This window comes from Biomphalaria glabrata, chromosome 2 (assembly GCF_947242115.1).
Source record: "Biomphalaria glabrata chromosome 2, xgBioGlab47.1, whole genome shotgun sequence".
In the NCBI taxonomy this organism is placed as follows: Eukaryota; Metazoa; Mollusca; class Gastropoda; family Planorbidae; genus Biomphalaria; species Biomphalaria glabrata.
Window position 1 is genome coordinate 57,118,797 of NC_074712.1, and position 17,068 is coordinate 57,135,864.

At 31.6% G+C, this 17,068-nt stretch overlaps 1 protein-coding gene across 10 annotated transcripts in view; it reads right to left on the reverse strand.

Annotated features, from left to right (window-relative positions):
• Nucleotides 1-53: 53 nt before the first annotated feature.
• LOC106072102 (paladin-like) overlaps nucleotides 54-17,068 on the reverse strand; it is a 205,734-nt gene continuing 188,719 nt past the window's right edge. For all 10 annotated transcript variants that reach the window (XM_056021605.1, XM_056021606.1, XM_056021602.1 and 7 more), the window contains exons 12-21: nucleotides 14,195-14,329; nucleotides 13,796-13,912; nucleotides 12,962-13,141; nucleotides 12,395-12,445; nucleotides 12,026-12,175; nucleotides 10,321-10,476; nucleotides 8,950-9,030; nucleotides 8,283-8,423; nucleotides 3,634-3,786; nucleotides 54-2,832 (exon numbers count right to left, since the gene is read on the reverse strand). In XM_056021605.1, coding sequence (XP_055877580.1) covers nucleotides 2,689-2,832; nucleotides 3,634-3,786; nucleotides 8,283-8,423; nucleotides 8,950-9,030; nucleotides 10,321-10,476; nucleotides 12,026-12,175; nucleotides 12,395-12,445; nucleotides 12,962-13,141; nucleotides 13,796-13,912; nucleotides 14,195-14,329 — 1,308 coding nt within the window. In that variant the 3' untranslated portion in view covers nucleotides 54-2,688. The remainder of the gene's footprint in view (nucleotides 2,833-3,633; nucleotides 3,787-8,282; nucleotides 8,424-8,949; nucleotides 9,031-10,320; nucleotides 10,477-12,025; nucleotides 12,176-12,394; nucleotides 12,446-12,961; nucleotides 13,142-13,795; nucleotides 13,913-14,194; nucleotides 14,330-17,068) is intronic.

Below are 17,068 nucleotides of genomic sequence, written 5' to 3' on the forward strand. Positions count from 1 at the left end.
CATTAGTTACTTAGTAGACATGATAAGGACAAAACTAAAGAACAATTCAAATATTTTAAAAGATTTTTCTTCTTTAATTGATTTAGAAAATGGGAGTAGGAGTATTGTTAGGTAATTTACATGTCAATCCTGTCATATAGTATAGTACATTATATCACACAACAAAGTAGCTCATTATTTAAACAAACATGGTTAGGAAACAGGTGTTCTCACTTCTACATTTCTTTCATAATTGACTAGGAGTAACCTCAGTGTTAAAAAAAAATAAATGTTTTGGCATTATTGGAGATATTCATAAGCTAGACAATGTCAAGGAAGCTAAACTGAACTTAACTGTTGAAATGTAATTTTTTTTTTTAAATTGTATCATATCTCCTTTATTGCCACAAGTTAGTGGCCCATTTGTTTTTAAGTATTTTGAAGTCAAAGTCTAAGGTTGTCTCCATATTGAAATTGTGTGTGCAACAAATGGAAGAGCTTAGAAAAGAGAAGGTAACTCTGCAGTGCCAAAAGGTGCACAAAAATGATCATATACCATTTAAAAAAACACCTAGCTTATCAACACTTCCTTAACTCTTTCTCTCCGTAATTATTTTCCCATGTTTTGACGGAATTCTTCATTTCGTTCATTACTATTTCACTACCCTGTTATGATTAAGCTTCAATAGCTTTGTCGTTTTTTATCAGAAAATGCTTGAGTTGGTATACAATTAAATGGAAAAAGCATGCTCTTTTTATCTAACACCAAAAAAGTTTAATAAAATTAAACATTAATTTAATTTAATGAGGTCAAATCAACGATGGTATCGTCAATTAGGAGAGAAAGAGTTAATTCTGGACACCAGATACACCACTAGCTATTTATATATTTTTTTTAAACCATAAAAGACAATATTTCTAATGCATTGTATCATTTTCAATATAATATGTGAAACATTCTTATGAAATTTCATGAATGAACCAATAATCGGAAACATTTAACTACCAGCAATGTAGGTCACAGTCAAGTCATTAAAATCTCATAAAATTCAGCAAACATCTCATAATCCTAAACTTCAAAGACGTTAATCTATTTTATCAATAGATGTTGAACAAGAAAGTAGCTTTTATACAAATTGTAGGTTCTCATATCTTAAAGCTTACTGGTTTAGGTGCCTTCGCCCCCGCCCCCCAAATAAAAAAAAAGACCTTTAAATTAAAACAATGTATTTTTTAAAAAAAATAGATATCTTCCTTTTTGTAAGATCATAAGTAGAACTGTTTCCTACTGGCATTTCTTTTTGAGAAAACTGTGTACAGGAGGAATTTACAAAACAAATTAGAAATAGAAGTACATCTGAAGTTAACGAATATAAACATTGACAGAGATACATAATTATTGGTCAACCATACTATCATTGAAAGTTGAGCTGTTGACAATTATTATAGTTAAAATGTGTGACACATTAAATGTCTAGAAAATGTAAAATAAAGGTGCTCCTTTCATATCTTATGGTCTATGGTGGCATATGGTGTAAAAGCTCATGTCTCTATGACTGTCATTTATATGGGCAGCACAACAGCCAACTGCCTTTACTTCCCCAGTCTATGTCAGGTATCCATTAAATTTGGGTGGACTCAGGTCAGGCCTAAAATTTGAGACAATCCAAGTGCTTTGCACTCAGCCACCATGCCCTCAATCAATGTCTTTGTAACTAAACTGATCTTTAGAATCCTTTTACATCAAACATTATTTCGAGTTATCTGTTATAAACATAATCCAAGCATTGATATGCCAACAACAATGTTTCTTCATGCTTTATTAATATCTACCTCATTTGAATACATCTTTGTGTTTTAATAATGAGATAGTCCAGTGCTTCCCAAACTTTTTTTTAACGGAACACTTTACACATTCTGAGTATTTAGTGGAACACTTTGCTTATTTTTTAGAGAGGTTAATTCACGTGGCTGCCTACTAGTTAATTATTCCAGTAATTCATGCAACACCTTTTACAGCTTCACGGAACACTTGCGTTTCGCAGAACACAGTTTAAGAAACACTGAGATAGACAAGACAAGTTTAGTGTGTGCCATTGTCTCTCATTAAATTCCTATTTTGTTTTGTTTTATATGGTTCAGAGGTTCATAATAGCCCAAGCTTCCCATAGGTGTGGCAACTGTCAGGGTTCAAACCCAGGACCATGCAGATGACAGTCTAGAGCAAGTACCACATGACCACACAGCCATCCCTTACTCGAGTGTGCATGTGTATAATGAGGACAAACCAGTTTTATACATTAATATAATTTTTAAATCTATCAATATTTACAAAATCACAATAAATAACAAAAAGTAATGAGGATTACACAGCATTGCAACATTAATGACATTAAAAGCAGATTTCTGTGTTGAACCATAAACTATGTTTATAAATTAAGATTATAGTGTCACATTCAAATTGGATCAAAAATCTAGTAGACCTTTGTAATTTCAGTTCATTTTACTATCTATATACAAAAGTTTTGATTTTTTGACAATTATTATTCTATGTTACAAATGTTTTCAATATAATTGCACATTTCATCGTTATTTAAAAAGTTTAAAAACAGAAATGCTAGTTTAGAACTCCCATTCTTTACAAAGGTAATATAGTAAATAGTGCAATGTGTCTATATACAGTTTGCAGGTTGACTATAATGTCAGGCACTAAACAAAAACTCCTGAGAAAGGCAACTTCTGTTGACGATCCAAGATTCGATTTTTAAGTCTGCTAAATTCCGAGGGTGAACTCTCTAGTGTGAAGAAACCAAGATTGTCCAACAGCTCATACACACCAGCTGGAGCTGCGACCTATAAATTTTGTGATAAAAATTGAAATTAACTATTTGTGTATACTTTTATTTTATTTATGTCTAAGTAAAGTCAATTTTTAATGCTTATAGATATATTGTGCTGGTTAGGACTAGTAGAGTAAAGGCTGTAAGTTGGACTTGTGAGTTTCTTTTCTTTTGTTGTACAATGTCCATGTGTTTCTCTTCAAGTTTGTTACAAAATATTTCAGTTAAAAACATTTAATGTTTGTAATGAACTGACTGCATAACAAAACAAGAAGTGGGATAAATATTTGTTTAAAAATTAAAAACATTAAATAGAAAAAAACTTAAGAAAAACAGATATTAATAAACAAAACAAAGTGATAAAATACTGGCGAAAAGGTTACTAAATAAGTGGACTATAGTGATGCATGTGATTTGTATTTAATACCATGATGTCTTTTTAATAAGAGAGGCAAAAAGTGGAAATTTAAAAAAAAAAGGAAAAATAAAACATCTATTTTATTATATTATTAGTTCTTTAATATTCAAAGCCAAATAAGAGTGGTTTAGTGGATAGAACTATTGCATACGCACAACTTTTATATGTAATACACTCTGCAGATAGAGCAACGCTTTTGTTGAATTCAATGTGGAACACCTTGAGCTTATATGGTAATCATTATGACCCAATGTTTTACTTTCTTCAAACAAGTCAGAAATTCTACAATGTTTACCTTAACTAGCATCAAATACCTATTCCAGCAAGGAAAAAATAGTATTGATTAATTTGATAAATCAGCTGTGAGAGAAACATGTTCTGTTTGCCACTGTTTACCTCTGTCATCCAGCGAGTGAAAGAACGCTGAAAATGTCCACTCTTCTCCATATGAAGGTAGGCATTGTACAAAATGAGATAGAGATACCTCTCCAGGAAATCATAACTAAGTCTGTTCATGTAACGTTTAGCTGCACCGGTCGTAGATTTTCCCTGTTTAGAAATCAAGTTTATGGATAGTCACAATGCTCAGATATTATTTTGGATGTTAAAAAAAAAACAACAATAAAAACAGTCATCTTTATATATTTTAATGCACACAAAGTCTGAAAGGGGAACTTTACTTCACTTTTACACTCGAAATAAAAGCAATTAAAAACATGTCATATCTTTTTCTCAATAATGGAAAAGTGTGACTAAAAAATTACACTGTAAAACTCATTGTTATATAACCATAAGCTTTATAACTTTGAAAAACCATTGAGTCTTTTAATTCTGTTCTATAAATCCTACTAGAACAAAACTTTACACACAAACTCAAACTTAAGTGGCATTCATACTTATGACCTGATAATGTACCCTATGAAACCATTATTTTCATGAACAGATTTTGTAGGAGAAATGAGAGTAGCTGAGGACTTTGTTTGTAACCTTCTTTGGGTTGTATTCAAACTTACTGCTAAACTTCTGTTCTAAACAAAAATTGACATTTTAATAAGGTTTAAAAATCTTTTATAAATATGTGCATTTATTATGCATGCTTGATTTTTTTAATTAAAAACCCAGAGGATACGCTTTCAAAATGCCTATTGAATGAATGTTGAGCCTAATTTGAGCATGATTAAGAGGTTGAAGAATTTTAAAAGCATTATTTTTCAGTTTTTGGCATTTGTGACAACAAAAATAGAACAAAACAAGATTACAAAGAGAGTTTGTGTTAGGCCTACACAAACTCAGAGGCGGCTCCCGTCGAAGTCGGATCCCTGTCGGATCTGCATATTCGCAAATAATATTCAAGAGGTGATTTAATTTTGATGTAAAATGTTTTACACGTTTCGGATGTTCCTTCAGAGTTGAAGATAATTACTTCCTAGTCCAAACCTCCCGCAGGACGACGGGGGATGGGAGCGGGCAGGGTTTGAACCCTGGACCGTCCATAAATCTGAACGACAGTCCAGCGCGCAAACGGCACGACCAGGCAGCCATCAGATGGTCAAAAGTAATAATGTTTCAAAGATTCATTTGCCGTAAATTTAAATTTAAATTTAATAAAAAAAATAGTAGATTAGTTTTAGTATATTAAAACATTACAATATTGATCAAAACGTTTGGAAATGAAAATCTACACTTTTTTTTTACACTTTAAGTTTAGAAATTGAAATTCTACATCTTAATCTAGTCTATTTTAGTCTAAACTAGATCTAGAAATTCTAGATCTAGACTCCAAAATAATTTTAATTAGAATATAAATCCAGATCTAGATATACTGTAATAAAAATCTAGATCTAGTTTTAAAAAAATCTAGATTAGATCTAAATCAAGATATCATTCCTTTTTTAAACTCGAGTCACATAACGAGGCTTAATAAACATTACTATACCGAGTTCTTTTTTCATTTGAAGAATTAATTCCATATAACGTCAGAGGGAAAAAAAAACACTACGTCACACGGCCTAGCTAGACTAAAAATCGCCTTCATCTATAAGAGCCTTTTATCGAGTGTTCATAGACTTTGGTGCACCGAGTGCGTTCTTTTAGCATTTCATTTAAAGAATTCATTCCATATGACGTCAAAGGAAAAAAAACACTACGTCACACGGCCTAGCTAGAATAAAAATCGCCTTCATCATTACGAGCCTTTTATCGAGTGTTCATAGACATTGGTGCACCGAGTGCATTCTTTTAGCATTTCATTTAAAGAATTCATTCCATATGACGTCAAAGGAAAAAAAACACTACGTCACAAGGCCTAGCTAGACTAAAAATCACCTTTATCAACACGAGCCATTTCTCGAGTGTTCATAGACATTGGTGCACCGAGTGCATTCTTTTAGCATTTCATTTAAAGAATTCATTTCATGTGACGTCAAAGGAAAAAAAAACACTACGTCACACGGCTTAGTTAGACTAAAATATGTTTTCATTAATACAAGCGATTTTTTCGAGGGTTAATAGACATTGGTGCACCGAGTGCGTTCTTTTAACATTACATTTAAAGAGTCCATTCATATGACGTCAAAGAAAAAAAATTCCATTTCCTCACAATAGGCTAGTACCGGTACCATAAAAAAAAATGTCTTTATTTACACGAGATATTTAACGAGGGTTCATAGACATTGGTGCACTGAGTTCTAATAGATATTATTTAAAAAGGATCAAAGCCACATTGTTTTTGCGATTTGTCTGTCAGTCGGTCTGTCCGTTATCTTGATATAAAAAAAAACAACTAAAAGTTATTAAAAATTGATTAACCTTTATTTTACGTTTCAAAACATCGCAATAATTTTTAGGTATGAACACAATTGAAAAGTTTATATAATAGATTGTTCCGGATGTTTGTATAAATAGTAAAAGAAAAAGAGAATTTCAGATAAATGTAATACCGTTAATTAAATTTTTTGGATGGTCTCGTATAAAAATTAGATGTACTACAGCCACGTGGAGAGATTTTCATACCTTACTTTGGTGTTTGGATTCTGTTTTCCTTAAAAATCGGAACATAATATTAACGATAATTAGATTTTTTAATGTTTTAGGTAGAAAGTTAAATGTACTGTAAGAGAGTAGTGAGTTAAAATATTTTTCATAAAAATCCGTAAAAACATTATTTCGTAAATGAGAAGATTATTTGTTTATTAATTAGAAGAGGGAGTTCAAACAATTATTTCGCGTTAGTAGATTTTTAAATAAATTCGGAAATTTCTGACGACGATTTGTAAGAAACAAAATCCGGAACTTTCTTTATCGATTACAAAAATTCTATGTTATGTTTTACAAGAAAATTAAATGTCTAAAAAGTAATTTTCAGTAATCAATTCTAGTAAATTACTTTTTTTAAAAGCCTTATGCGATTTCAAAATGTTTGTTTGTAAAATGTTTGACATGTTTCGGATGTTCCTTCAGAGTTGAAGATAGTTTACTTCCTAGTCCAAACCTCCCGCAGGACGACGGGGGATGGGAGCGGGCAGGATTTGAACCCTCGACCATCGATAAATCCGTACGACAGTCCAGCGCGCAAACCTCACGACCAAGCAGCCATCCTTCAAACAATCATTAGGCATAATTCATGTTTTATAAAACAATATCCGGAACATTTTTACACTTAATGAAATATAAGTCAGTATAGAGATTATGATTTAGCATTAATATGCTATTTACATAAAAAACGGAACAACATATTATTGATAATGTGTTTTTGCAACGTTTAAGCATGGAAATTGAATGTAATATAAGTTAGAAGAGCAAACAAACATTTGTTGGCGTTGATTAGTTTTGCACAAAAAAATCCGGAACAATCAATTTTAGATACTTAAAACTATTGAGATGTTATGGGAGGAACATTAAAGGGTAAATCAGATTTTCAATAGCTTTTAGAGTTCTAGTTTTTTAAATCTAATCGTGACGGACAGACCGACCAACAGACAAAACGCACAAAAATAAGCTTCTTTTATTCGGATGGGGGCACTAAACAAAAAATAAATAAAATCTGATTTTTAAAAAAAGTTTAAGGAATTGGTTTAGCACCTGATCATGTTGCGACGTTACGCTACAGCACGAAAATCGCTGCATAAAAAGTCCATTTAAAAAAATGTGCGTGATATTTACATACAAAGTGCATTATTAGCCTTTATAAACAAACAGAAATGTTTTCTTTTAATTTTAGCAGCTAGTTGACCAGAAAAAACGTCTTTAACTATTATTTGTATTTGTTGTAAACATTTTCTGTACATTTTAAAAATATATTTGACTTAGTGATACTGAAAATACACAAAAATTGTCCATCTTTGTTAGCATATTGTAACATTGCCTCCCTTACATTTACGTAATTGTTTTAGAATTGGTGTATTTTTATGAAAAAATCGCTTGCATAATTAATTTTATAAATTAAACGGTTTGCTTTTAGAAAACCAAAAGTAGCCGTTGCACCTAAACTTTTCAAGCCGGATTTAATGATGAAATAATATTTTTCATATCTCTTCTAGTTTTCGAGATCTGAGTGTGACAGACGGACAGACGGACATTTTGCACAAACCTAATAGCGGCTTTTTCCCCTTATGGGGGCCGCTAAAAAGTAATGCTTTTCCTAGGTCACCTGGTCTAATGGTTGTCTAATCATATGGCATGCACTCTGGACAATGGTTCAATGATTTCAACACTGCTGTCACCCACCCCAATCCCCAGCATCCTGGGGAAGGTGTTTGGGCTAAAATGTAATTATCTTCAAATCTAAAGGGACATCCAAAGCATGTAGAACAAAAAACAGGGGTCTGCTAAGAGGTGTCTAGAAAGTTACAAATAGAAGCTGCTATTTAGAAGAATAGCTATTAGAAAATGTGAGATATTCTTATTTTTAAGGAAACAAATAAAAATATAATAACGAATGTAACAATTCAAGATCTACAAAGAAAGTTTCTTTTGATACGGAAACATTAAGCAGGGTCAATTTAAGTCAAAACAAAACAAGGTTTGTCCAAAATTTTTTACTTTACCTTATTAAAAACTACAAATATAACTTCTCGTAGATGAAAGTGCATGGGAGACATTGTCTCAAAGAGTCGATCAAGAACTAAGTCCACCTCTCGTTTTACCTGATGACCATCAGGCAGCATCCAGATAAGTTTTTCTACAACCTGTTTGAGAAAGAAAGTAACTAATTGCAATCATTTGATATGGGGGTGAGGGGCATTATTGACTTGGCTATCCATCTAAGGAGGCACGAGTTAAAAGCCCAACTTAGAAGAGATTTAACTCGAGCTATGTTGTGTTTGCTGAAAACCGTAAGGCAGCACAATAACATTCTACCAGATTCCCCACATTTTTGGTATATCTTTAAAAGAGATTGGACCACAGAATACTGGCCTTAAATGTGATATAAAGAAGTAAAAATTTAAAACAAGTCTGTAATTTTTTCAAAATGTATTTCACAATATTTTTGTTGTTTTGTTTTTTTGTTGATAATTATAATTGCCAAAAAAAAAAAATTGACTACCGGATTACCGTTAGGAATAAATATTGGTTTTGTAAAATATGAACATATATTTTTTTATTTGTATATTTATTTTTAAATAATGCAAAAATATGTTAGAATCTTAAATCTTGTTTCGCAATACATAAATGGATTTAAAATAATGTGTTCTTTAATTTTAGCTTACTTACTAAATATTCTCCTTTGGTGTATCTGGCATTAGGGCAACTAACTCTCTCTTGCTCATCAGGGTTAGCACCATAAGGAAAACCCTAAACAGATTTAGAAAGTAATAAATATGTAGACTTCACAATGTTTGAACATAGACAAAAAAATATATACTTTTTTTATTCTCCAATTTGGTAATAGATAAAAACACATACATCTAGATATACGAGTCTTTATAATATATTATCTTTAACTATAAACAATCTCAGAATCAATTCTTCTATTGATTTTGATACAATGAAGGTGAAGAAAATAAAAATAAAATTATATTTAACCTTTGTTAGACAAATATTAGAATATGTGTCCTATGTTTAAAACCCATCAACTCAAAAAAACTAAAGCAGATGGAAAATAGAGCCATGAGAATATTCACATTAAACTTAAGTTATAACATTAGTAAAGTCACTAAACTTAAAGACACCTCTGGAAGAAAACTACAAATTAAAGTAGCAACAATACATAAACAACAGAACCATATCTTACAAATATGAAGATGCAACCTAATAAATTAGTTAGAGAGACACAAAGAAAAAAAGATTTCTTATTCAACATGTTAGGACAAATTCATACAAATGCTCTTTCTTTCCTAGTCATGCTAGTGCCATCAGAGCATGAAATAGTTTGCCTGAATCTAATTACCAAGCACTACAAGATCAACATGATCTAATTACCAAGCACTACAAGATCAACATGATCTAATTACCAAGCACTACAAGATCAACATGATCTAATTACCAAGCACTACAAGATCAACATGATCTAATTACCAAGCACTACAAGATCAACATGATCTAATTACCAAGCACTACAAGATCAACATGAATATACATAGGACATAATTATCTGATTTTTAAAGGAATGTCTGTAGTATATAATGGGGATTATCAAGTTTCTAGGAAAGAAAAAGGCTTTAACTGTCAGTATTATGAAACAAGCAAGTAAGTGCAATAACTCCTAGAGTACTAAAACTCCTAGAGTACTGAAACTCTTAAGAGTACTGAAATTCCTAGAGTACAAAAACTCCTAGAGTACTGAAACTCTTAAGAGTACTGAAACTCCTAGAGTACTGAAACTCCTAGAGTACTGATATTCCTAGAGTACAAAAACTCCCAGAGTACTGAAACTCTTAAGAGTACTGAAACTCCTAGAGTATTAAAACTGAAACTCTTTGACTAATACAAATCAGCTTTAAAAATAAAAGATGTACAAACTTTACTAGTGAGTGTCAAATTTTAAAGTCTGCATGGGAACTTCTTTAATAGGTAAAATATGTATAATTCTTTTAATTGTCATTTCTTAAACATAAATTATTAATTATATTTGTCTTGTCTTACTGTCATATGATAAAACAAAAGTCCAGCAACTGCCATGGTTAATGAAGTTCTTGACTTGCCAGTTCTGCAGTGAAAAACAAATGCATGAGAGTTGTCTACCCATGATCCTGATTCTTTCATAAAGCTCAAAATTAAGTCCTGGATTTCATCAAATTCCTGAAATATTTCATTGAGGTTACAAATATGGTAAGCATCTACATTCTTTATTTAATAACATTCACATTCAGTATTGAAATATTATTTTTATCCTGGCTATTGAACTGATTTATGAATCTATGGTAATAACTCTCTCTCTATTTCTCTAGCTCGCCAATTTACTGAAAAATTTACAGATAACTTATTCTCCCTCTTGGAGGTTAAATTGCTACAAAATTTGAAATTCTAACTTGTTTTACTTACTATATGGGCCAATACTAAAATTAACAAGTGAGTAAGTTAAGTATTCCTTTCCATTCTATAGTGCAGATGATGTAAAAGTCTCTGTTTCTAAGACCAATGGTTAACAAGGGTATCATGTGGCCACCACAATAAATAACCACCATTACTTTCGAACTAGTGTGAAGTACCTATCAGAGTTGGATGAACTCAGAATCATCCTAGAAAATCCTACCATTCAAAATCCCAGTCATCAACAAGATTCAAACACAAGACCACTCATTTTTGTAGCTAAGCACTTTACCTCTCAACCACCATGTCTCTATAATACTATACTAAAGTGTTAAAATCAATGTTTTAAAAGGCAATATGTAGATATAATACTAAGAAACCAAAAATTACACAGAAAAAATATGTAGCATATTACTATATTTAAAAAAAAAGGGAGAGATTTCAATAGAAAAAAAAATGTTGGGAGCGCCAGATATTGTAAATTTAAAGAACCATTAGTGTCAGCTAGTCTATGATAGGCCTTAAAAAATGTTTATTCACATATATAATGATAAATGTATCAAGGTAAAAAGTCTACAGTCTTGAGGATTATGTGTCCATGTGTGTGAAAATTGATTAAAAAAAAAAGAGGCACCAATTAGCAAATAGAGTTAAAGATACTGTGGTATAAAGCATTTGCCAATAATTAAATTAGCAAAATATAAAGTTTTTTGTACACCAATAATTTAAATTTATCCCTGAAGTATGTCTACTGCTGAAGGACATGCTTGGATATTGAAAAGTGAACTTAAACTGACCAACAGCAGCCTGCACTGGATGACAGCATACTGCACTCCTTATTAGTGTTATATTTTTAAGAACCTATTTTCTCAATAGTTTCACTCTCTAGAGCTATGTCCTATGTGGTCTTTTTTCTCAAGCTTGGTAACAGGAAGAGGAAAATATTAACATAATTTTAACTATCAACTTGATTTTCGTTTTAAAAGCCTGTTTCTGGACTGTTGTTTGGTCATCTCAATAATCCCGGGTTTAAAACTGCCCACTGCCATCACCCGTCATCCTGCAGGAGATATGGACTGGAAAGTAGAATATCTTCAACTCTGAAGAAACAGTCCAAACATGTAAAACATTTTACAATCATTTACAATGAAGGCCAATATGTTGACTAACCATTAAGTCTGTTATCCAGATAGGGTCATAATGTGTATCTTCAATAAAAACCTATCTTGTAGGAATCTTTCTTATGCATTTAAAGATAATAAAGTTTATATATTTCGGGAAGAAATACTGAAGGACATCTGGCAGGATTATAACTTACCTGCTCATTTAAACAATGGTCATACTGTAGAGGGAGTCTTCTATAGTGCATATCAAGAGTGGACAGTCTCTGCTGCTCATAGAGCTCCTCAGGTGTGAACACACTTGTCACTTCTATGTCCACTGCGGGTGAAGTGATCTCTTTGTAAGCCTTGCATATCAGAAATAAGTACAAATATAATCCTCTAAGAAAATGTCTTTTTTTTAGTTACTATTTATTATCTTAACCATGAAAGACTTTTTTATACTTACAGTATAGTAAATAAAAAATGAAAATGTCTTTGTTTACTGTGCCACTATTAAAACTACATATTAACAAAACAAAATTAGTATAAGAATATTAATTTTTTAATTTTTAAATTTGTCTTACCTTCCAAACTTTCTTAGACCTCAATTCTTTTTTCAGTTTTTGTTCCATTTCCTAGAGTAATTAAAGATTTAGAGAATTTCTGTAGGTTTAGAGTACAAATTATTTTAGTGTAAAGATGGAAAGTTCTAACAAATCTGGAATAGTTTTTGTTTAAATGCAGACTTGAATTTCTGTCGCATGTGTGGGTATGTATGTTCATATTAAATGATAACTACCTATTGAAAAGAGTAAACATCTCTAAAAAGTTTTAATGTTAAACGTTGTTATTTTTTTGATTATACAAAAAAAAAATCAAGATTACAGATTTTAGACCTTACAATTAGCCTCTTCACAGAAGTTCAATTATAATTTTTTTTAATTAAAATCTGTAAGTGATAAGCCCTATAACTAGAATCCTATTAAACTTGCTGGATATTTGCTAGAAACAACACAAAATTATAGACTACAAGATGTTTATATCCTGTAAAATTTGTGCTAGGTTATTTCCCTTTGCTTTCAAATCATTAGCAGAACTGGTAGTAAAAGGTTTAAATTTAAACTCACACCAGGGGATAAGAATATGCTTACCTCCAAATCTTTACCAGAAGAACACTGAGAGTGAATTGGCTCAGCTAAGTTGGACATGTCTCTGACAGAATAAGATGTTTCATCCACTTCCAGGACATAGTCAGACCTGAGATTAACCACTATGACATTGCTATATCCTTGTTTATGGTGCAGTAGATGGTTGACAACTTTGGACAAACCCTGAAGTTAAAAAATTAGTCAATTAAAAACAGCTCAAAGCTTAAAATTATAATAACCAATAGTTCTTTTAATACATTTTTTACAAATGAAACTGTACAGTATAATCCCTCTTTTTAGTCAAATGGAGTGTAAAATCTCACTATATTCTTCATGTGGCATAATACGTTTCAAAATCTATGATTTTCATCAGTAGATGCTTTGGTTTGCTAGGGCATGTACACAGAATGGCACAAGGCCAACTTCCACAGCACATATCACAGGGTGATCTAACAAAGACCAGAACAGTTGCAGGTTGTCCACTCTTTAAATACACTAATTTAGCAGGTCAAGATTGACACCAACAGTTGGGAGAAAAAAAAAGCACAGGATACCCTGACACGTCTGAATGCAGATAGTGAGGAGCACACCAAAAGAAGAGAAAAGTTGAAAAGAGTCTGTTGAATTGTCTACCTTGTGATCATAGATATTGTATCAATATTGGGCTATTTCACATTCACCTATCCCTTAGTCTGTTGGACCATGCCACACAAGATTTGTTCTGGCCTCTTTAGTCATAGATAAATACTTTAATGCACCAAAATAAACAAAATTTGTTGTGTAAATTAGGATATAATAAACAAATTATTACTACTGATAATTTTTAAGAGAGATAACCTTTCTTGTGGGCTGTGCCATGCCATAAATAGGAAGCCCCATCAGGCGTCGAAAGTTGGATACTTTAATATCCATCTGTGAGCTAAGTACATCCAGTCCAATATAGTCATCATACACCTGATTGGGTTTTTTTATAAAAATAAAAAGTTTTATTATTATTAATATTATTATAATAATAATAATAGGAATAATAATGATATTGTTATTGTACAAAACTTTCATAAGTATGCAAAATAGTTCATTTATACTATATTATAGTTTTAAAGGATTAGGCCTACCATTTTCTTAACCATTCTCACAATAAAACTGTACCTAAAACTGTTAAAAACTCACTAACTTGTTGACACTTTTGATAAAGAAATCAAATGATAATAATTATAAATAAACTGTGTGCCTTACCAGTACCCTGTGTTGACTTGACAACAGCGAGGGAGGAGAGGATAACTCTGAGAAGTCCAGTTGACTGCACAGGCGGATAACCTCTGGGTTTCGATGCAGCCATTTATTGTAGCTCCAACTAAGGTTGTTTGGCATCTAGAATCAAACAGTGAGATAGATCTAGATATTACATGAGATTATTTGCAATCCGTATAATCACAATCAGATGACAGAACAGATGTTGGACACCTTTTGTTAATCTTGTTGCTGTACCGGATAATCCGATTTACCTATAGGCAATTTAACATATAAAGCTTTAGCTTAGGGTCGGCAAAAATATGTAGCATTGACATTAGATCTATAGGCCTATAGATCTATATCAAGTCTTAAAATGCTCTATCCAGTATAATCCAGTCACGTATTATCAGACTCAGGCCTAGTAAATTGTTTGTGGCGTAATTCATACTCTTCATGTTGTGCCTGTTCTATTTATGTGAATGTTTCTGTTGTGTTGTCTTTATATGAGTAAAGGGTCCTTGTTATCACAACAAATTTCCATATGGATAAATAAAGCAGTCTTAGTCTTAGTCAAAGTAAGTTTAAGTTTTTCTTAATGTTGGTTCCGTTTAGTTTTTTCAATATTGATCATGAAAAAAAAAAAGAGTTACACTAAACAAGATATATCTAAATCAAGAGGAGGGTGAAAGTATATAAATTTATATTAAATATAGATAGCCAGAGAGATATGTAGATCTATATAACAAAACCATAGACATAAATAAATATAGACTGGCCGATAATAGAGTTTTATGAAACCAAAATTTGTGACTTGCATTTCTGTGTACTTTATTTATGTCTAGGAGTTTTGTTTAATCTCTAAGACTGAAGATCATGCAATATTTCAATGTTTCAGAATTCGGAAATCCGAATACAATAGATATACATGTTTTCAAGTTACATGAAGTTACTTCCTTTTTCCAGTCTATATTTATTTATGTCTATGAACAAAACATTGTGTAGGCTGAGGTGTAAATGGGTCAAAGGAACAATAAAATTTCATCAAGAAACAGAAACAAAATAAAACAAAGGTTTATTTCATTTTCCAACGCACTGGCACGAATTAATTAAATTTTCTACAAACACTTATTTTCCTCTGAGGACTTTTTTTTTTCTCCCTCTAGTTTCTTTTGTGTTTTCTTTACTGAATAAAAAAATTAATGCCACGAATGTATTTATGATTGTTGAATCTAACTGCTTTTTTTTTTCAGCCAGGAATATTTATAGAATTTAAATTTACCAATTGAAATTAATTGTCAAACTCTTCTAATTAAATCTTGAGAATAAAATATCATAACTAAAAACCAGGGAATGTTCTAGTTTGTGTTTAGTTAATTTTAACACATGATAATGTCAGTTTACTGGTAGGCATAAGATACACTAGAAAGTCTATATGTAACACATACAATATTACTTTCAGAGATATCAGACACAGGATATACTAGATAGATTGTCCTGAGACACAAGGCCGATGTCTTAAAACACAACGTAGATTTCTTTGTGGTAGATACTAGACTAGATTGCTAGATCTAGAGATTGAAGAATAGATTGCTAGAGATTCAAGATGGAGAAGCGCTGAACTTTTGAGAAACGAGTTAGACTATATGACCTATTTAAACGGGCATCAATAACGAAGTAATATAATTGCATTATTTTGTATCTCTTGTTGAGCAACGACTAATTCTGTCCTGACTCGAGAGTAAGAGTAAGCACCCAGATCAAAGAATTCTAAAAGTCATAACAATGTTAATTATTTAAAGCACTTCAGAGTTCAGTCCTCGACACTTCATTACTTTACAGAAACATACAAGTGAATCCTAGACAGTAAATGCAGTTACAAGGACTGACGTGAGGTAGAGTGAGATAGTTCCTACCTTGATATGAGATACTTTCAACATTGACATGAGATACTTTCAACATTGACTTGAGATACTTTCAACATTGACATGAGATACTTTCAACATTGACATGAGATACTTTCAACATTGACATGACATACTTTCAACATTGACTTGAGATACTTTCAACATTGACTTGAGATACTTTCAACATTGACTTGAGATACTTTCAACATTGACATGAGATACTTTCAACATTGACTTGAGTTACTTTCAACATTGACTTGAGTTACTTTCAACATTGACTTGAGATATTTTCTTTCTTTCCTAGTTATGGCATGCTTTTCTACTACTAGTACCAGATTCATGGCATTTGCAACACAAAATGCCACAATTTTTAATCTGTTACCGGCTCGTTGTGAAATTCAAGCATTCTAGGCCGTGCCGTGCCGTTATATTTAAATATAGCCTATAATAATATAAGTCTACGTTGAGTTTTTTTTTTTTTTGTTTGTGGACACCATTGTGGAGTTGTTCGGTGATCTGTTGGATACTTCCACTAAGGAACCATATATATATTTTAAATCTTATATCAACTCACTGTCTGTCTGTCTGTCTGTCTGTTTATCTGGCTGTCTGGTAAAAAAAATGTGTACACGTTATTTCTCCCACACCTATTCACGGATGAAGTTAAAACTTTGCACAATTATTCATTGGCATAGACAAGGAATGAGGCAATTTTAAAAAGTAACCAATTAGTCTATCAATTACTGGTAATTAATTATTTTGTTTGATACCAACAAGGGAAACTAACTATTCAGTATGATTATTCACAGATTAGGCTAAGTGTACCTAACAAAACATAAATCAAGTTTTAACAATCCAATTAGTCAATTAATTATTGGTCATTTATTATTTTGTTTGATATAGAAAAAAGAAAATAGCTTCTACGTTATTGAGATGTATAATTGTAAGTGCAGAGTTCTTTCCCTTAGGAAAG